This window comes from Bufo bufo, chromosome 6, assembly GCF_905171765.1.
Source record: "Bufo bufo chromosome 6, aBufBuf1.1, whole genome shotgun sequence".
Lineage (NCBI taxonomy): Eukaryota > Metazoa > Chordata > Amphibia > Anura > Bufonidae > Bufo > Bufo bufo.
The window spans coordinates 347,553,782-347,575,826 of record NC_053394.1 but is presented as its reverse complement, the minus strand read 5'-3'; the positions used below and the strand labels follow the sequence as shown (position 1 = coordinate 347,575,826).

The window sequence follows — 22,045 nt, the reverse complement described above, 5'->3', positions numbered from 1 at the left end:
ATTATTTTAGCGCAGCTTTGAGTGCTGACAGTAGGGGAAATGGGGCACAGTAGGATTTTTGTTTTAAAAAATGAAGGTCTGGGCTTCTTATCTGCCTCACTACTCATGTATTACTGCAGATAATAGTCCAGAATCATCCTGACAGCCCCTTTAACGGGGCTATCCACAGTTTTTGTAAATTATGGCCTATTCTCAGGGTAGGCCATCACTAGCTGATCGGCAGTGGTCCTGCACCCCCACCGATCAAGTGGTCTGTGTAGCTCTATTGACTGAAATTTGCTGCAGCTACATCGCACGATCGACATTGTAGTGGTGGGACCTCCTTACTACAGTGCGGGCTTCAGTCGTCAGAGCTACAAATCAGCCGATTGGTGCGGGTTGTCGGATCACTGCCACTCTATTCTGAGGATAGGCCATCAATTTTATCCTGGACAACCCCTTTACGGACACAGCAAAGTTTGTTTTTTCCCCTACATCTCGGCATTTCAGTTCACTATATATTTCAAACCTCTCCCTATACTTTATAAAAAATAAATAAAATATATATATTTCTGTATAGCACCACCTGCTAGTTTTCTAATTGGTCTGTCCATGTCCAGATGGATGCACATGCTCAGTTCCATCTTTCAACTGCGTCTGCAGCAGGAAGAACACCCCCCCTGAGCGGTCAGCTTGATATAAATCCAGCAGAGTAATAAATGTGGAGATCTCTGGATCCACGTGAGGTACAGGGCTGGTTCTAGGTCTGTTAGGAGACTGTCATGTACTATATGATGTCTGACTTTCACTGAGAGCGGAGGCTTGCTGATCACCCCATCTTGTTCTTCAGTCCTCTTTAGTACAGTGGATGGATCCCACCAAGAAAACAATTCTAATATGTAGTTTTACACATTGACCTGAACTAAGTGAAATATGTATTTAGTAAGTAGAGCATTAATTATAAAACTGTATTTTATATAATAGAATTATCAACAGAACACAATCCTCAACAACATCCATTAGTCTTCTACCAGGAGACATGATGTCCCGGGCCCCATCCATCCCATGCTGGACTATTATATATTACAGGTTTACAAAGTCCTGGTCAAAATCTTGCACAAGTGAGCATAGACTACGCTGCTCTGCGAGTGGGACAGGTGGTACAATCACTTCCTGCGATACCTGAGAAATAAAGAGTTAAGAATGATTAGTACAAGTATCAGTCACACCATCAGAACCCACAATTTACTTAAAGGGGGTAAAGAAAGCCCCATTATCTAAAGTAGGGAGCCACAACAAAGAGCTCTCACTCCTGAGCACTCAGAATATTGCAGGGGGCATCATCACCACTGGTGCAGATGCCCACAGCAAACCACCACATCGCTTCCTTCATTTTCAGAAGGTCTCTTGAAAATAAATCACTGGAATGCGGTTGCTTTGGCCAACTGCTCCACTTCTCATTTTTAGCCAGTGTGAACCTAGACGTGATGAATATCAAGTATTACACCCGGAAACCCCTTTAGGCTGTTTTCTAAGGTTATGGCAGATGAGACCCGGCCAACTCACAGATGGTAATAACCACACAATTTTAAAAGGCAAGTCTGATTAATTTCCTACCAAAAAAATAAAATAAAGAATGGATGGAATTTTGTCCATATGGAGCCACCATAGCGTTAGAACAGCCTTAAAAGAAGACCTTTCATGTAATTATTTTTGTTTATCAAGTACCTTTACTAGTGTAGTACCCTCCGCTGATGCTGCCATCCTTGTTCTTTTAAAAAAATAAAAATAAAAATAACCCTTTGCATGCCCCCCTGCAGTTTTCACACCCAGTATGTTAATACTGAGCATCGGTACAGGGAGGAGGAGACGCCAGGGTTTCTCAGTGGGCGCCCCCTTCTCCCTGGCTGTGACATAGTCCGTTGCGATTGGACTGTGGCACAGCCAGGGAGAAGGAGGCGCCCACTCAGAAACTCTGGCGTCTCCTCCTCCCTGTAACGATGCTCAGTATTAACATACTGGGTGTGAAAACTGCAGGGGGGCACAGCGGGGCATTTGAAAAAAAGAACAGGGATGGTGGCAGCATCAGCGGAGGGTACCCCACAAGTAAAAAATTACATGAAATGTCCTCTTTAAGCAAATTGGTGTCTGTGTGTTGAAGGGGCTGTGCCAAGTTTAAAAGCTATCCTCTATTCACAGAATTGGGGGAACATTTGAACACTGGGGGCTTCCATTCTACATCTGAAATGGTGCAGCTGGTCAAAATACTCACTGCAGCTTCATTCATTCTATATGGGACTAACTAAGATCATGTTGTACAGTGCTTGCCAGAAACAGAGAATGAATGGCCCTGCACATGCTTGACCAGGATCAATGGAGGTTCTAGTGGTCAGATCTCTACTGATCAGATAGTTATGCCTTAACTAACTTGGCACAGCCCCTTTAAGGGTTAATTCCCCCCCCCCCCCTTCAGTGTCTTGATACATACCGAGATTTTGACTTAAAATTGCCTTTGCTGCGTTGAATTCCCAGCCTCTTCCTGTCCTCAAATGATGGTCTAAAGGAGGGGAGAGATAATGTATTACTCACTTGTATTGCACCAGCACTTTACAGACATCATCAACACTCACTGTCCCCAGTGGATCACACCATCTAGATTCCCTATCAGGATGTCTTTGGAGCGTGGGAGAAAATGTACCCCGAGGAAACCCACACAAACATCAGATTTGACCCTAGCCACCAGTGCTAACCACCGAGCCACTGATTAGTCCATATTATTCATCAAGTGGAGTATATAAAGGATGGGAGGAGAATATATATTTCTGAAAACAAGAGTGCAGTGCATGGGCCTGAGAATAGGGGACGTCGTCAGGACATAAAACTGCCTTGGAAATAACTGAGGAATGAATAGAATCAAAGGTTTAACCCCTTAAGGACACAGCCTTTTTACACCTTAGGACCAGGCCATTTTTTGAAAATCTGACCAGAGTCCCTTTAAGTGCTGATAACTTTAAAACGGTTTGACTTATCCAGGCCGTTCTGAGATTGTTTTTTCGTCACATATTGTACTTCATGACACTGGTAAAATGGAGTCAAAAAAAAAATTTTTTTTGCACCAAAAAATACCTAATTTAACAAAAATTTGAAAAAAATTAGCAAATTTCAAAGTTTCAGTTTCTCTACTTCTGTAATACATAGTAATACCCCCAAAAATTGTGATGACTTTACATTCCCCATATGTCTACTTCATGTTTGAATTGTTTTGGGAATGATATTTTATTTTTTGGGGATGTTATAAGGCTTAGAAGTTTAGAAGCAAATCTTGAAATTTTTCCGAAATTTACAAAAACTCAATTTCTAGGGACCAGTTCAGGTCTCAAGTCACTTTGCGAGGCTTACATTATAGAAACCACCCAAAAATGACCCCATCTAAGAAACTACACCCCTCAAGGTATTCAAAACTGATTTTGCATACGTTGTTAACCCTTTAGGTGTTGCACAAGAGTTATTGGCAAATAGGGAGGAAATTTGAGAATTTCATTTTTTTGTCTAATTTTTCATTTTAACCCATTTTTTCCACTAACAAACCAAGGGTTAACAGCCAAACAAGACTGTATCTTTATTGCCCTGACTCTGCCATTTACAGAAACACCCAATATGTGGCCGTAAACTACTGTACGGCCACACAGCGGGGCGTAGAGTGAAAGGTGCGCCGTTTGGTTTTTGGAAGGCTGATTTTTATGGACTGGTTTATTTACACCATGTCCCATTTGAAGCCCCCTGATGCACCCCTAGAGGAGAAACTCCCTAAAAGTGACCCCATCTAAGAAACTACACCCCTCAAGGTATTCAAAACTGATTTTACATACGTCGTTAACCCTTTAGGTGTTGCACAAGAGTTATTGGCAAATGGCGATGAAATTTGAGAATTTCATTTTTTTGCCTAATTTTCCATTTTAACCCATTTTTTCCACTAACAAAGCAAGGGTTAACAGCCAAACAAGACTGTATCTTTATTGCCCTGACTCTGCTGTTTACAGAAACACCCCATATGTGGCCGTAAACTACTGTACGGGCACACAGCGGGGCGTAGAGTGAAAGGTGCGCCGTTTGGTTTTTGGAGGGCTGATTTTGCTGGACTGTTTTTTTGGCACCATGTCCCATTTGAAGCCCCCCTGATGCACCCCTAGATTATAAACTCCATAAAAGTGACCCCATCTAAGAAACTACACCCCTCAAGGTATTCAAAACTGATTTTACAAACTTTGTTAACCCTTTAGGTGTTGCACAAGATTTAATGGAAAATAGAGATACAATTTCAAAATTTCACTTTTTTGGCAGATTTTCCATTTTAATATTTTTTTTCCAGTTACAAAGCAAGGGTTAACAGCCAAACAAAACTCATTATTTATGGCCCTAATTCTGTAGTTTACAGAAACACCCCATATGTGGTCGTAAACAGCTGTACGGGCACATGGCAGGGCGCAGAAGGAAAGGAACACCATATGGTTTTTGGAAGGCATATTTTGCTGGACTGGTTTTTTTGACACCATGTCCCATTTGAAGCCCCCCTGATGCACCCCTAGAGTAGAAACTCCAAAAAAGTGACCCCATTTTAGAAACTACGGGATAGGGTGGCAGTTTTGTTGGTACTAGTTTAGGGTACATATGATTTTTGGTTGCTCTATATTACACTTTTTGTGCGGCAAGGTAACAAGAAATAGCTTTTTTGGCACCGTTTTTTTTTTTGTTATTTACAACATTCATCTGACAGGTTAGATCATGTGGTAATTTTATAGAGCAGGTTGTCACGGACGCGGAGATACCTAATATGTATACAATTTTTTTTATTTATGTACGTTTTACACAATGATTTCATTTTTAAAACCAAAAAAATGTTTTAGTGTCTCCATAGTCTAAGAGCCATAGTTTTTTCAGTTTTTGGGCGATTATCTTAAGTAGGGTCTCATTTTTTGCGGGATGAGATGACGGTTTGATTGGCATCTATTTTGGGGTGCATATGACTTTTTGATTGCTTGCTATTACACTTTTTGTGACGTAAGATGACAAAAAATGGCTTTTTTTACACCGTTTTTATTTTTATTTTTTTACGGTGGTCATCTGAGGGGTTAGATCATGTGATATTTTTATAGAGCCGGGCGATACGGACGCGGCGATACCTAATATGTATACTTTTTTTTTATTTATGTAAGTTTTACACAATGATTTCATTTTTGAAACAAAAAAAATCATGTTTTAGTGTTTCCATAGTCTAAGAGCCATAGTTTTTTCAGTTTTTGGGCGATTATCTTGGGTAGGGTATGATTTTTGCGGGATGAGATGACGGTTTGATTGTTACAATTTTGGCGTACATGCGACTTTTTTGATCACTTTTATTACCTTTTTTGGGAAGTAAGGTGGGCAAAATTTCAATTTCATCATAGTTTTTTATTTTTTATTTTTATGGTGTTCACCGTTCGGGTAAAGTAACATGACCGTTTTATAGATCAGGTCGTTACGGACGCGGCGATACCAAACATGTGTAGGGAATTTTATTTTTTTCATTTTTTATCAGTGATAAATGTGTTTTTTGATTTTTACTTTTTTTTCACTTTTATTCACTTTTTTTTGACCCAGACCCACTTGGTTCTTGAAGATCCAGTGGGTCTGATGTCTGAATAATACAGTACAGTACAATATATATTGTTCTGTACTGTATTTTACTTACACTGAACAGATCTATGCCATTCAGCACAGATCTGTTCAGCACCATGGACAGCAGGACGCCTGAGAGGCGTCCTGTTGCCATGGGAACCTTCCCCGTCTGCTCAGTACTGCTCAGAACTTCGCAGACGGGGAAGGGTAAGGAGGGGATCTCTCGGGGGGCTCTCTGGGGGCTCTCTCCCTCCCCATCGGGGGGCTGCAAAGGCACAGCAGCCCCCCGATGGGAGAGGGAGGGAGCTCCCTGCGCTGTTAACCTTTTCCATACAGCGGTCCGTACGGACCGCTGTATGGAAAGGGTTAAACGGCTGACATCGCATCGCAGATGTCAGCCGTTTATACCAGGGTGCCAGCAATGTGCTGGCACCCTGGTATCCCCACTAGACACCAACGATTATACAAGGGGAGGCGGGCGGGGGATCGCGATCCCGCCTGCCGCACCGCCCGCCTCCCGCACCGCCCGCAACCCTCCCCCTGCACCTCCCGCCACCATAAAAATCATTCGGGGGTGCAGGGGGGGGTAAATAAAACTTTTTTTATGGCATATAAAGTTTCTGATCCCTGCGGTCAGGGACTGCGGGGACCAGAAACTTCAGAAATCGCAGCAAACCGCAGGTCTGAATTGACCTGCGGTTTGCCGCGATCGCCGACATGGGGGGGTCACGGGACCCCCCCGCGCATTTAGCCTAGGTGCCTGCTCGATGATTTGAGCAGGCACCGGGTTCCGATCACTGCCAGCCGCACGGCAGTGATCGAAAATACACAGGGCGTACATGTACGCCCTGTGTCCTTAAGTACCAGGGCACAAGGGCGTACCTGTACGCCCTATGTCCTTAAGAGGTTAACTGGACATCTGTTTCCTAAGTACAAAGTCACAAAGAAATGCCCATACACGACACTGGCTGCGCCCTCTACTGGCCCTCAGGAATGTGCACACAAGCTGCTATTGGCCATTACAGTACCAGGGACAATTCTTAGGCACTTACCCCGCTCTGTACTTTTTCAAGGCCTTATGACTCGTGTTGGTTAGCTCTTCATCAAACACTGTGGTTTTCTTCTGCTTCTTCGGTTTTGAATGCTTGGCTGAAGCTACATGACAACACAAAATGTATAAAAGTATACAACTCAGTATCTGCCGAGTCCCTATCACCTATCTCCTTCAGTACCTACCTGCAGGATCCTCATCGGGTGGCATGGCCCTGGCCCTCTTTGGTTTGCGGTCTCTCTTGGCTGCACGCTCTGCATACATCTGAGCTTTCAGCACCTCAAACTGAGAGCGTTCCTCTGGCTGTTTCGAGAGAAGGCACACGCGTCAATGGGGACAGTGAGGAATTTGTGGAAAGGGACAGCGCTGTGGAGGGCACTTACTGTCAGTTCTCCCTTCTTTTTAGTCTGATCCAGGAATTTCTTCCTCTTTGTTTTCCCTCTTAGAGCCAGATCAAACTCCTGAAGAGCATGGGACACTGGTGCGGAGTCGGAAAGGAACATTTTTTTAACTCTCCTGTGATGACCACTTGAGGGTGGTAGGTGGAATAATAAGTATTACGCGGTAAAATGTAACTTACGTTTTTCTTTCTTCCTCTCTTCCCTAGTCTGGAACCAGCCTCTTTGCATATTTTCGGGTTCAGTCCCTGGTTCTAACTTCTTTTGTGCTTTACTGATCTGAAAGGTAACAAGCCACCATTTGTAAAAGGCACATTTTAGCACATTCAGGCCTGACGTGTTGGTCACTGGCCATTTGCTGGTTCATTTCTTCACAACAGACATTGGTGATAACAGCAGATCATGACCCATCAAAAAATGCTGCACATGGCCATATATACCTTTACTTTACCTCTTCTGTTTGTTAAACCAAACAGGAAAGTACAGAGACTCAAAATCAGACCTATGCCATGGTTTGTGGTCCTGCCCTCCGTTATCTTTCTTTTGGAATGGTAAGATAGCACACTTAAAGGGGTTGTCCATTCTTCCCATATATCAATATCCTCCGAATGCTCACTTCCTATATAATTTCATTGCCTGTAGGGCCCCTATGTTCATCACACAACCCCATCTGCGGTCCTCTGTGTTTCTTCTGGTGATCCCACATCCACTGGCTTTCTTCTACATCTTCATGTTTTCTCCTGGTTCTGGCTGTATCCTCACCCATCTAGTTTACATGGGTGGGGAGTAGCAGGAATCATCAGATTTCCTGCGCTGATGGAGGGATCTCATGATGCCGCCTACTCCCACCAATGTAATCTAGATGGGTGACGATACAGCCAGGACCAGGAGAAAATATGAAGACACAGAACCAAATCAGTGGACACAATGGTCACCAGAAGAGACGAGGAGGACTAGGGACGAGGTGACGTGACTGATGTTGCGATCTGTAGATAGTGGCCATACAGGTAATGAAATTATATTAGGAAATGAGCGATTGGAAGACATTGACATATAGGAGGAAAAACAAGCTAAGAAATTCTTTGGGAAATTGAAGTTTTTTTTTTAAATCACACTGTTTCTCACAATTCAGATCAACCTAAGCAATGAGACCTAACAAAACCGTACTTACTGAAGGACTAAACGGGGTCTGAAGGAATTTTGAACATTACTTGAGAATAGGCGGTTGTAGATTACACCATCTTTGGATGGTCTAATTCAGCAGATGTCTTTTCTACATATTATGATCACTTGGAGCCTCTATGCTCTCATATGTGGACTTTCCTCAACATGGGTTTCTGTTCCTTTATGTTCTGTAGGTTTCTAGGTTAGTTAGAAGGAGTGAGCATCATGGACACTGAAATACTGAGGAAAACCTAAGGGATTGGTAAGGACATCTGCATTATGTCCTCATATGTTACTTTGTATTCTACATATATTTTCTGAAAATCAAATAAAACATCTAAAAAAAAAAAAAAAAAAACACACCACGGCAGTTTCCATTTACTCAAGGCTTATAGTTGTGAGAGAACTCTCTAAGCTATGATGTACAACACCCAGTCTTCGTGAATGGTTCTCCTACCTGCGCCTCAGATTTCTGCATCTCCTTTTCCTCTTTCTCAAGCTGCAGCACGGCATAGATTTCCTTTTCCAACTTGGTTATCTTGTCCCGAAACTTAGAAATTACATCTAAAAAAGAGGGAGAGGTCAAAATGATTCAAATACTAAATCCTCAGCTTGTACGAGCATTGTTTGCGATTCAAAATGACCTGCGCGTTGTCTCACTTGGAGAGTGTCGCAGTAAATGGGTCAAACAGTTGTAATTACACTGCGCTGTCGCTGCAAAGGAGATGGTGTACACGAGTGCCGCTACCACTTCAAACAGCTGATCGGTGGGGTAGCTAGGAGTCTGAGCCTCGCCGATGTGAATTTCACACTGCAACACCCCCTTTAACTTTCATCCAGCTGCTGGCTGGCCCCTTACCTTGTGGAAGAATTCTGGCCTTTACTGGGGCCTGAGCTTTTTTTACAATCTCCTTTAAACTCTTCCGCTCTTCTTCCCCAACAAGTGAGACAGAGCGACCCGCCTTACCAGCACGGGCGGTACGGCCGACTCTGTGCACGTAATGCTTCACTGTGGCAGGCATGGTGAGGTTGATTACCTGATGGAAGAGAACCACAAATATGTCAAATCAAATAAGACTACAACTACTGGAATTTGCTAATTCAAAGGGGTTGTCCGTGTTCAGAGCTGAACCCGGACATACCTCCATTTTCACCCCGGCAGCACCACTGACTTGAGCATCGGAGCAGTTCATGCTCCGATGCTCTCCTTTGCCCTGCGCTAAATCGCGCAGGGCAAATGTATCTTTTGGAGATCCAGTAAAACAGCTAGGGGAGCGCTAAAGCCCGCCCATCAGAGCCGGTGACGTCACCGAACACACTGCCGGGCGGAAGTTTCCGTCCGGCAGTGTGTTATTAAAAACAAATGAGCCCGTGCCCTGCGCGATCTAGCGCACTGGAGCAGGAGATGCTCCGATGCCAACATCGGGTGAAAATAAGGGTATGTCCGGGTTCAGCTCTGAACCCGGACAACCCCTTTAAGTAATGGCCCACTATCTGATCGGCAGGAATCCCCACAATAACTCTGGTGCCGGAAGCAGACAGATCTGACTACTTTGTAGTGGACGGAGCCTGACATTGCAGCTCTCCTCCTTTTGAAGTCCATCACTTAATTAACCTCTTAACAGTCACATTAAAATTGGAAAAACATTCCCAAAAATTTCACTTTTTATTGTAGATTTTTAATGTGCGTCTGAAGTTAGTCTTGTTGGTGCACAACTCAGGAGACACAGTTGCCTTTTTAACCCTTTAGAGAATAAATTTTAGTCTTAAGGACCAATAATATTTTCTCAGTTTGTGTTCTATCAGTCATAACTTTTTAATTTTTTCTTCTAAATTCTTTTTTTAAAATACTTTGCAGGATTAGTTGTTGGTTTTTTTGGAACCATTTTTGGGTATATATAGTGTAGTAAATAAATTATTTAATTTTTCGGGGAAAGATAAAAAAAAAAAAAAAAAAAGCAATTTTAACATTATTATGTGGAATGTATTTACGGCGTTCACTGTGCAGTAAAAATAATTTCATTATGTGGGTCAGTACGCTGAAGAGAATGCCACATATATATATATATATATATATATATATATCTTTTTTTTAATCAGATGTTTTTTTTAATTGAATTTTTCCAATAACAAATAAGGCTACTTTCACACCTGCGTTCAGGTGTCCGCTCGTGAGTTCCGTTTGAAGGGGCTCACAAGCGGTCCTGAACGCAGCCGTTCAGCTCTAATGCATTCTCAGTGGAGGCGGATCCGCTCAGAATGCATCCGCCTGCCAGCGCTCAGCCTCCGCTCCGCGAGCGGACACCTGAACGCTGCTTGCAGCGTTCAGGTGTCCGCCTGGCCGTGCGGAGGCGAGCGGATCCGTCCAGACTTATAATGGAAGTCAATGGGGACGGATCCGTTTGAAGATGACACCATATGGCTCAATCTTCAAGCGGATCCGTTCCCCATTGACTTTCAATGTAAAGTCTGAACGGATCCGTTCAGGCTACTTTCAGACTTAGAAATTTTTCTAAGTTATAATGCAGACGGATCCGTTCTGAACGGATGCAAACGTCTGCATTATAGGAGCGGATCCGTCTGATGAAACATCAGACGGACCTGCTCCGAACGCTAGTGTGAAAGTAGCCTAAATTGCACTATACAATCAGACAATCCACTTTAGTTTGGATCCACGAGGATCTTATTGACAAACCCATCACAATGAAATTGGAATGAAAAGAAGCAATGGAGCACCCCAGGGGCAGCGGCAACACACCAGCAACATCTCATACCTCACCCCATCATGCCTCCCAGTCCTCTATTAAGAGCTAGCCAGGGACTGCACAATGCAGATCTATCATCCAAAGACCCCAAATAGCCACGAATTTTACATTTCTATATATTTTTTTACTATTTTTCTCTCCTCCTGCAGCCTGTCAGCTCTGCAATTGCTCCCTCATTCTACTCCAGACTGAAAGCTGTTCATATCTCTGGTTTGGTAGCAGCTAGAGATTTGGGCTTTATATCATTTGAAAGCTGGCAGAGATTATTCCCGACTCAATTTCTAATAGTGATATTTCCTGTTTAGCTTGGACCAATGCTGCCATTTCAAACAAGACCAGTTGCGAGCCTCTAGATGCTACCGTTCAGGCGATATCAGCAGTTAAAGCAGCCTTCCCCCCTTTCCACAGTTAAGTACTTTTCCCACAGCGCAAGCCCAGCTCGGGCAGAACAGATAGGTGGTTAAAGGTGGACACAACCCCTTCGATATCACAGCCAGGCATGACGATAAGTCACATATTACATCTAACGTTTTCTCTGGATATTACCGTCTTTACGCCATGAATATCTAACCCTCGAGCTGCCACATCTGTAGCAACCAGAATGTCAATCTGTTCGTCTTTAAATCGTCTGTAAAACAACAGAGCAGTGGTAAAAAATAAAACCATCACAGACGTCTAGTAATTATTAGAGAGGTCTGATCTACTTACCGAAGAGCCTCTAGACGCTGGGCCTGGGAGAGGTTTCCATGAAGTTCTCCTACTCGTAGCCCCATCAGCCCCAAGAGGATATGCATGCGATGTGCTTGTTTCTTGGTCTGAGTGAACAGCATGACATGGTCCTGAAAGGTGCGGGTGAGAAGGGCTGCAAGAGAACAAACAAAGGACTTGAGCTCCCTTCATGATCAACACCATAATCACCTCTCCATGGATCGTAACTGCAAAACTGCATAGAGCCGTGTTCTCCAAGATCAGGGACTAAGGTTCAGCTACATCTATAATAAACTATTGACAAGAGGAATGCCATTGCTTGGTTGACGATTTATTCCTGTATTTCCAGGAGGAATAGCAGAGTAATGACAATGCAGAGGTCTAAGAGGAGTATACGTATTTACTAAAACAGACAAGTTAGGGGTGCTGACTGGTCCTCTTTAAAGGGTTGACTGCAGACTTACCACAAGCGATGGCTTCCCGATCACCCTCCCGATTTGGTCGGATCCTAACAAATTCTTGGCGCAGGAAAGGGGCAACATCAGTGTTGCTATTTACAAAGATGCGCACAGGACTTTTTAGGGACACAGAGGCCAAGTCTTGAACCTGCGAAAGATCAAACCCAACAATGTAGTACAACAGTTTTTGTTTTTTTTACCCGATAGGGAGAATTCCCCCGAAACAAAAAGGGATATCCGAATAATGTAGTCCACAAGTCATGTACCAAGAGTTTTACATTCTGGGCTAGCGGCATGTAGTACTTTTATTCCGGCCGCCTCTCGGCATTTGCTGCCGCCGGAACTCTGGCCCACCCCCACTACAGTCAATGGGGCCGGAGCGGTAGTCCGGGGGCGCACGTGCACTAGCGGCAGCACGGATCCAACAGGCTGTTCATCCGCCGGAACAGCCGGCTGGAGTTCCTTGCCGCTAGTGTGAAACTAGCCTAAAGCTAGCCATACACATTACACTGAATACAGCGGATATCAGGAGACAAGCAGTGACACCACTGGGTGCCGCATACCTTGTTCTGCCTATTGAAATCATGTACATGCCACTGATCCAAGAGTGCATGTTATGGGAGCGGCTCGGATATAGCTGCCAGCTAAGGAACTGCCTGAATACATATTTTAACCCCTTAACGAGGAAGCCGTTAGTCCACTGTGGTAGCCTGGAGCCTTCTAGAAGCTCTGCCAGTGATGTTCCTATGGAGCCCGGTCTGTAGCAGGGCTGCATGGGAACATAATGAATGTTCCTTAGACTGCAAAGGGAAATCACTGCAGTCTATCGGAGAAGCGATCTGAAGATTGCAACTTCAAGATAAAGAAAGACCCTTTGAACCCCAAAATGCCAGAACTGTCAAAATATAACTGTATTTATCCCATACGGCGAACACTAATGAAACAAAAAAATAAAATAAATCAAAATGGCCAATTCAACTGTTTTTGATGCTGCACCTCCCAAAAAAATGTAATAAAAAATAAATTAAAAAAAAGGATCAAAAAGTCCAAAATGGCATTATTAAAAAAAACGACATATCGGCCCACAAAAAAAAAGAAGCCTCAGCTCCATAGGCGTAAAAGATATGAGGTCAGAATATGGTGATGAAGAAAAAATATTTTTTCCAAAGATTTTTTTTTTTTTTATATCAATGCACAAGAAAAACTGTATAAATGTGGTATCACTGTAATTGTACTGACAGAATGAAGGGGGCAGTTTTACCTCATAGGGAACGCCTGAAAACAAAACTTATGGTCAAATGGCGCCATTAAAAAGTACAACTTGTCCCACAAAAAACAAGCCCTCATACGTCTATGTGAACGTACAATTAAAAAAAAAAAAAGAAAAAAAGTTATGGATCCGAAAAGGAAGGGAGTGAAAAACAAAAATGCAAAAAAAATAGAACATTGCCGTGTCCTCAAAGGCTAAGGAGGTAAATTAGGCAGATGCTAATAATAAATGCTAAGGATAGGGGCAGCCGAGGTATTTTGTAGCTACCCACGATCCTTAGAATTAAAATGCACATTTTTCGGAGATATACTGACAGCAATGGCAGCCGAGACATGGAAGAACGGAGAATCAGACATATTGGACATGATCTGCCAGCCGTATATTGTAGTGTCACTCTCCTCACAAGACCTCAGGTCACCATCTCATATCTGTACTCAGGACCAGGACAAGTACTCAAGCACATTTACATTGTGAGCCTGGTGTTACCTCCTCAGACATGGTTGCTGAGAAAAGCAGTGTCTGGCGCTGACGGGAGCAGAGTCTGATGATCTCCTTCATCTGTTCTTCAAAGTATTCATCCAGCATTCTGCAGAAACAGAATCGTATGGGATAGGATAATGCAATAAGATACTCTACTCACTTGTGACCCCGGTGCTTAAAGGGGTTGTCCCACAAAAAAAATATTCTACAGTTTTCAAACCAGCGCCTGGATCTGAACACTTTTGTACTTGGATGTAATTAAAAAATGTAGAATAGCCACTGAGTAATTTAAAGAAATGTATCTGCATAGCGCCATCTGCCATTCTTCCAATTTCTTTGTCCACTTACAAACGGACGCACATGCTCAGTTCCATCTTTGACTGCCACCAGCTGCAGCAGAAAGGACATAAATCTAGGAGAGCAATTGGAGCTCATCACCCATCCCGCCTGCTACAAATGGCCAAGTTGCCCATTTAAACAGAATATTTACCGGTCGGCCTCATCCAGAATCAGCACCTCAATAGCATCCAGGCTGAAGGAGGGGCAGTTGTGCAGGTGGTCAATGAGTCTTCCAGGCGTGGCAATGAGAATATCGGGTCCAGACCGTAAGGCAGCCTCCTGAGATTTGACATCTAGACCACCTGAAAGAGAAGACAATAGAAATTTGTGTGTAAAAAAAAAAACAAACATAAAAAATAAATAAATAAATAAAAATGCTGTTATATGCAGAGCAGACGACCGAACTGATAAAAAGAAATAGGGCTCTGTATGAGTGAAGGTGGAGGACTAACCACAGGGGCAGCACACACAACTGTTCTCAGACACTGATCGCGTATCACTAGCATACGCCATCAATGTCAGGTACGAGTCCCACCTCTGGGACCTGCTCCTATCTCCAGAACAGGACCCCAAAGTGAATGAAAAGCGTCCTTGCTCGGCTATTTTTGGAACTCCCATAGTGAGGAATAGACAGCACGTTGCACAAGTGCAATATGTTCTTTCACTTCAAGGGTCCCTGTCCTGGAGATGGGCGCGGGTCCAAGAGGTGCAACCCACAATGTACATTGATGGCATCTGCTAGAGATAGGTCATTCAATGTCGGAGAATAGCCAACCCCTTTAAGGGCACAATAGTAAACTAGGTTTCGTGTTGCTATACTCTGATGGCCGCTACCTGCAGCTGAGACTAGAGGGGAGCTTACTGCATACAGATTTATACAGCTCCTATTGAGTCACGTGAAGTGCTAGCACTATAAATCCATAAACAATTAGCTCCCCCTAGTGGTGGCTGAAACCAACCAAAATGATAAAATTCTATCAAGTCAGAAATTTGCAACAGGGCCCCATGATTTCTGTGTACACCCCGGATGAGTGGGTGACAGTCTACCAACCATTATGTGCCCCTAATAACTGAAAACCTTATCGAACACAGTGGATCTTCTGGCCTCTTGCTCGGTGCACTTACCCACAGAAAGGCAGCAGGTAACCTCTGTGAACTGGGCAAGCTGTCTGGTGACTGCATGCACCTGGATGCCAAGCTCACGAGTTGGAACCAGAACTAGAACACGACTTATGGGAGCCTGCCGAGGCTTGTAGATCAGACGCTCTAGAACCGGAAGCATAAAAGCAGCAGTCTTCCCTATAAGAAAATGCATAAGTGAATAAGAAGCAGGATAATGTATAGGTCGCTTGTATATCTGTGCCATAGTAAACCATACAGCACATGATATATACCATATTTTTCACCCCATAAGACGCATTTTTATTCCCCCCAAAAGTGGGGGGGAAATGCCCCTGTGTGTTATGGGGCGAATACTAATGAAGCGCTTCCATTTTGGAAGCGTTCATTAGTACCGGAGGACCAGGAAGCAGTGAAGGTTCTGTACTCACCGCTTCCTGGTCCTTGGCTGTCAGCTGTGAAGGCTGCACACAGTGTGAGGGCGCGCTATGACCTCACGCTGTGCGCGCCGGATCACAGCACAGGAAGACGACAGAGCGCGCTGGAGGTGAGGAGCAGGAGAGGTAAGTGCGTTTTTAATTTTATTAGCTCTGTGGCTTATACTGGGGGCATAATAAATGGCACTGGGGTCATAACTGGCACGGGGGCTAATAATGGCAGCTCATAATGGCATGGAAGTTCATAAATGGCATGGGGGGCTGATCTGAGGTCTTACTGGGGTCTTATTAACATTGGGGGTCTGATTGGGGCTGTCAGATGAGGTCTGATTAACATGGGGGGGGGGTCTGATTGCTGGTCTGATCTGAGATATAATGAAACATTTTTTTCTCTTATTGTCCTCCTCTAAAACCTAGGTGCGTCTTATAGGGCGAAAAATACTGTATATAGTACTGGAATTTTTTATAGTACCATACATAGACTACAAAAACTTTTTGGGGGAGACACAAGACATGTAATGTGAAGTACACTTAATATAATGCATTTGTGTAACTGCCTATGGTCACCGCCGACTCTGGGAAAGATCTTAGAAGTTCAGATAGACGGAAGACTCAGGAGTCGATCTGACAGATCTCTCTTGTTTTCATTGTTGCTGACAGGTTTCCACCCCTTCGCAGGTGTTGCTCATTATCAGTCAGGCGGCCCCTTTATATGTTCCGCCTTTCACTGGTTTCCGTGTGGCTAATAGTTCTTCTGAGGAGTGCTCTGCTTGTGTGGTGATTCTCCTGTTTCTGTTGCTTCTCAAGCTAAGTCCTTTCCCTTTTCTTATTGTGTCTGTCCTGACTAGGCCTCAGGGATACACTGGCTCCTTCAGGTTGGAAGGAGCTGATCACCTCTTTCCCTGTTCCCTAAGATGAGGGTTTGGTGCAGTGTTTCAGCAGCCTCAGGTTCCTGTGCATGTGTATTTCTACCTTTGAGACTTGCACATGTGGTTAGCAGCTTAGGCTACTTTCACACTAGCGTTCGGGGTTCCGCTTGTGAGCTCCGTTTGAAGGGGCTCACAAGCGGCCCCGAACGCATCCGTACTTCCCCAATGCATTCTGAGTGGATGCGGATCCGCTCAGAATGCATCAGTCTGGCAGCGTTCAGCCTCCGCTCGGCCGTGCGGAGGCAAGAGGATCCGTCCAGACTTACAATGTAAGTCAATGGGGACAGATCCGTTTGAAGATGACACAATATGGCTCAATCTTCAAACGGATCCGTCCCCCATTGACTTTCAATGTAAAGTCTGGACGGATCCGTTCAGGCTACTTTCACACTTAGAATTTTTTTTAAACTATAATGCAGATGGATCCGTTCTGAACGGATACAAACGTCTGCATTATAGGAGGGGATCCGTCTGTGCAGACATCAGACGGACCCGCTCTGAACGCAAGTGTGAAAGTAGTCTTAGGGAGAAAGTCAGGGTTTGCTAGGAGGTGACCTCTTTATTCCCTAGGCTTGGGGCCTAGTCTGTAGTTGTTTTGTTGTTGTTCCCTTTGGTTGTCTTTCCTTCCTCGTACTACCCGTGACACCCATCCAACAATCCCTTTTTATAATTTATATGGGGCACTTCCCTTCCATGGATTTTGAGATGGTCACAGTCTTGTTTCAGGAGGCTGCAAAGGTAGAACTTAACCTCAAAGAAGGTTTTTGAGTAAATAAAAAAAATATATATATATAAAAAAATAATACCTACAGTGGTGCTAAATGCAATGCCACCATACTGCTCAGAAGTAGTTATTTTTCATTATCTTGCCCAGTTCTGTGGTGCACATTTGTTTTGATGCTGCTGGGGCTTGCTGTGTTTTGATTTTGCTAGGGCTATGATTACCATGAAAAGAAGTGAAGGGACCACGATTCTCTCCTTTCTCACAGACATTGCCGCTATTTCAACAAGGAAAAAAGTGCAATATGTTTAAAACCATCATCTGCTCACCTGTCCCGGTAGCAGCACAGGCACAGAGGTCTCTTCCCAACAGCCCCATAGGGATGCAGGCCTTTTGGATTGGGGTTGGTTGTAAGAAACTCATGGCAGATATTGCCTGTGAGATTAAAAAAATAAATAAAAATGGTTAAATGAATATGCTTTTAATCTGGACTTGTTAGCAGGCATATTATCAAATGTTCTGAATAAATGGTCATAGAGACCTATATAATATATACTTTTAAACCATGCATCTACATGGTGGCGGTACTTTTCAGATTGATCCAGCAAGTGTGAACTATCAGCATTTTATTTTCACAATACCTTAAGCAGAGGACGGGACAGATTCATGTCTTGGAAAGTAAGATTTTCATCGTACTCAGAAGCATCTTCAAAAAACCCAGATTTCTAGAAATAAGGTACAGAGTCAATGTCTGCCACTTACACAACCATTCCCTGTAATATGGCATCTGGTGGAACATACCAAATTCCCTTTCTGGGGAAAAATTTTAATAAAAAAAATCTCCAGGGGTTATCCTTTACATATTGATGTCCTATCCTTAGGATAGGACATCAATATGAGATCGACGGGGGTCTGACTCCTGCTGATCAACTCCTCTTGTAATACAACCTACAATTCTCCTCCTACACAATGTTCCTTTTAGGGCTTCAGTGAATGTTAAGTATGTCTTACCCCTGCGTTTTTCTTCTTCTTCTTCTCCTTTACTCTCAGTGTATCTACAAGTCAACATTAGGAGAAGGTAAGTATAATCCAGGAGCACAAGTAACATGCAGTAGAGGGGTGACACGAGTCCAGCATCTCACCAGCTTTTGTGAGCACAGTCTCTTCTTCTGATGAGAACTCTTCTTCACTTTCCTCGTCTTCTGAAGGCTCCTTCTCCTCTTCATCCTCACTCTTTACCTCCTCCTCTTTCTCAGAATTTTTGGGAACCTTCTCCTCTCTCTCCTGTGTTTAACGGTGAAGGTTTAGAATTTTCTACCAGAAGGATAACAGAAATGTTCTATGAACAGACACTTACCTGGTTCTTCCTCCTCTTCCTAACCGTCTCGATTTTTTCGTCCAGACTGGTGGCAGCTCTCTGAGGAAAGAAGAAGCCACACATGAGCCCCATGATCTACTGACATGTGCCACCCATATGCTTCTGTTACCGAGCCTCACCTTCTTCAGCTGCTTCATAACATCGTCCATCACCCAGCTGTCATCGGCCTGGCCGTCCCGCTCTCCAAACACAAAGTCTGCATTGAAGTCTCCACTTTGTTTCGCAGCGTTCTGCTTCTTTTTGCCAAGGACAATAGGCCGCTCCTGTTATGGAAGGGTACAGGTCACAGAGAAATCAGGAGAATAATGCTGGCCGTACACCATTAATGGTTCCAGCTAAGGACTCCTTGACACTGGTTGAGGATAGGGACAATTTTTGGGACCAAATGTTCCTACACTCGTTCCCGTCCATGTAAAGAAGCCACCGATCACCTGAGCAAACCGCTTGTTTGTAGGGCGACTATGGTTGATGCAGCACCTCGCCCCGTGACAAGCCCTGCTAATAACATGCAAAGTAATTGGGGGCACCCTCCTTTCACACTGCATCGGGCTGCGTGACCGCACTTTAGACGAGCGCCAAATGACTTGTAAATTCTCATTCAGCGTTCAGTTACAGCCCGGTGGCATCGTCCCGTTTAAGCAAACCTTTATACGAGTGAGGTTTCCGTCTGGGTGCGATGCGTGTAGTGAATGTATACTGAACGCGGACTGAATCCTGAGCCATTCATTTCAGTGGGTCTGAAAAATAAATAAGTAAATCGCGGCATGCTCTATACTGTGCGCTTTTCATGCAGCTCTGGCTCCTTAGAAGTGAATGGGGCTTTCATGAAAAACGGAAGGCGTCCGGAGGCAATGTGTTTTTTTTTTTTTACTGATGGTTGCTGGAGATTTAGATTGTTATTGTATAGTTTTTCATCACGCGCGTAACAAACGGATGCATTTTTCACGCGCATGAAGAAAAACTATAGATTAACAATCTAAATAGGAAAAAAGCAAACACTAAACATAATCGCAGAAAGAAACTAACAGAACTTAGGTGCTAAACAGACCCTGACGCAATCAGTATCGCTTGGAGCTATTCCTCCCTTTAATTGTGGAACTTCAATTCTTAGGACTATGATGTGCCAGTCCTCTATTATTCCTGATAAAAGTTATGAATGAATTACCAGCATTGTGTAGTAAAGGTACTGCTGGGCGTTACCAGTAACTGGTGTGTCTGCCTCTGTCCAATCAGTGCTGCTGGTGGCAGACTGTGCAGGGACACACCCCCAACTGGTAACACCCATCTGGACCTTCACTGCGAACTGCTAGCAATTCATTCATAATTCTATCAGGAATAATAGAGGAATGGCACAACACAGAGCCATAAGGATAGATGCTCCAGAATTATTATTACATGGGGAATGCATGAAGATATTAAATCAGACATGTAGAGGTGAAAACATCTCTTTAAACTAAACAAAAATGTCTTCCAGATCCAACAACGTTTACCGTTTGTATAAAATAAAATGTTTCTAACTTTTTTTTTTTTTTTACTTAATTTCATGCTTTAGTTTTTAATGGTTATCAAGATCTTTGCTTGCAGATTAAAGTGACAGAAGCACATATTATAAGATGATGATTGTGTTACTGGATCCAGTCAGAATGTAGTATAAAATGACGAGAGCGATACTGGATCCAGTCATGATGTATTATAGGATGATAGGAGTGTTACTGGATCCAGTCTGGGGGTATTATGAGATGATGAGAGTGTTACTGGATCCAAACAGGATGAATTATAGGATGATGAGAGTGTTACTGGATCCAAACAGGATGAATTATAGGATGATGAGAGTGTTACTGGATCCAGTCAGAATGTATTATAGGATGAAGAGAGTCTGAATCCAGTCGGGGTGCATAATAAGAAGATGATGAGAGTGTTACTGGATCTAAACAGGATGAATTATAGGATGATGTGAGTGTTACTGGATCTAGTCTGGGAGTAGTATAAGATGAGTGTTACTGTATCCAGTCATGACGCATTATAGGATGATGAGAGTGTTACTGTATCCAGTCATGACGCATTATAGGATGATGAGAGTGTTACTGTATCCAGTCATGACGCATTACAGGATGATGAGGGTATTACTGTATCCAGTCATGACGCATTATAGGATGATGAGTGTTACTGTATCCAGTCATGACGCATTATAGGATGATGAGAGTGTTACTGGACAGGGTTCACTATTGGCCACCTGACATGAAGGATCCATCTCCTCCATTCACTTCTACCAGTGATGGCCGCTGTCACCTTATTCCAACCAGTGTCTGGAGTCATCTTCTGGCCTTGCAGCAGTAAGGACATGCTGGGAGTTGTAGTTCCCTGCAGGCTCTGTGGACTATCCCGACCCTCCCCAGCTTGTCCTCATGGACAGCCTATCCCCTGGCTGTTACCTCGTCCTCCTCCTCAGACTCTGGCTCCTCGGGGACATCATCCTCCTCCTCGATGGTTCCGATCAGATCCAGATCCGTCCACATGTTTCCGGCTACACAAGGATCACGTGATTATCACCCCAATAATGCCCTCGCCGTCCTATCTGCCCATATCCCCGGACTACACACGTGTGTACCAACCAAACGACCCGGAAGTGGTAGTGCGCCAAGCCCCGCCCCTCCCGGAAGGACATCGTAAAGTATTTAAAGTGACAGTAGAGCCTTCTGATAAGATGGAGCAATGTGTAGGTGTACCAGCAGTAGTGGAGGTGTGGGCTGCACAATACAGTGTGTAAAATGGGCCAAATGTATTAAGAGTCACACGTTTTAATAAATGCGGTGCAACTAAAGGTAAGAAATGAAGTCTGTGGGGGAAATTGATCAAAACTGGTGTAAAGGAAAATTGATTTAGTTGCACATAGCAACCAATCAGATTACAGCTTTCATTTTTCAGAGCTCCTTTGGAAAATTAAAGGTAGAATCCGATTGGCTATTAGGGGTAGCGATGGGAAGTTCGAATCTTTTAGATGAATCGGTTCATTTGAATCAGTTCATTTAAAAGAACTGATTCATGAATTGAATCTTCAATTCACTTGCTGAGTCGGCTGACAAGCAAGTGAACCGGAGGCCGCGAGCGTCAGATCCGCACTGCGCAGTAAGGCGAAAGTTACACAGCTTCAGTGATAACATACGTTATTTGGCTGATCTGAAAGAAAATCCGCT

At 43.8% G+C, this 22,045-nt stretch overlaps 1 protein-coding gene across 2 annotated transcripts; it reads right to left on the bottom strand.

The window, feature by feature from the left end:
- Nucleotides 1-926: 926 nt before the first annotated feature.
- DDX27 (DEAD-box helicase 27) lies at nt 927-21,492 on the bottom strand. 2 transcript variants are annotated; one of them, XM_040437278.1, is made up of 21 exons: nt 21,284-21,492; nt 18,971-19,114; nt 18,831-18,890; nt 18,616-18,757; nt 18,485-18,528; nt 18,115-18,198; nt 17,803-17,908; nt 15,393-15,566; nt 14,419-14,569; nt 13,935-14,034; nt 12,185-12,326; nt 11,721-11,874; nt 11,559-11,640; nt 9,107-9,284; nt 8,705-8,811; nt 7,266-7,362; nt 7,069-7,163; nt 6,871-6,988; nt 6,687-6,789; nt 2,468-2,536; nt 927-1,161 (listed from the first exon to the last, which is right to left on the bottom strand). In XM_040437278.1, exons 1-21 carry the CDS (start codon nt 21,365-21,367, stop codon nt 1,146-1,148), a joined length of 2,250 nt encoding a protein of 749 aa, XP_040293212.1. In that variant the 5' UTR covers nt 21,368-21,492; the 3' UTR covers nt 927-1,145. The 2 variants fall into 2 exon arrangements, with proteins under 2 accessions (XP_040293212.1, XP_040293213.1); XM_040437279.1 differs by having other exon boundaries at nt 18,115-18,195.
- Nucleotides 21,493-22,045: the final 553 nt, after the last annotated feature.

Coding starts and splice junctions, on each gene's coding strand:
- DDX27 (XM_040437278.1), bottom strand. CDS start 21,367: ATGTGGACGGATCTGGATCTGATCGGAACCATCGAGGAGGAGGATGAT. Junction 14,035..14,418: donor ATTCTGGATGAGGCCGACCG/GTAAATATTCTG, acceptor CTGTTTCTGCAG/AATGCTGGATGAATACTTTG. Junction 6,989..7,068: donor AAAAGAAGGGAGAACTGACA/GTAAGTGCCCTC, acceptor CTCTCGAAACAG/CCAGAGGAACGCTCTCAGTT.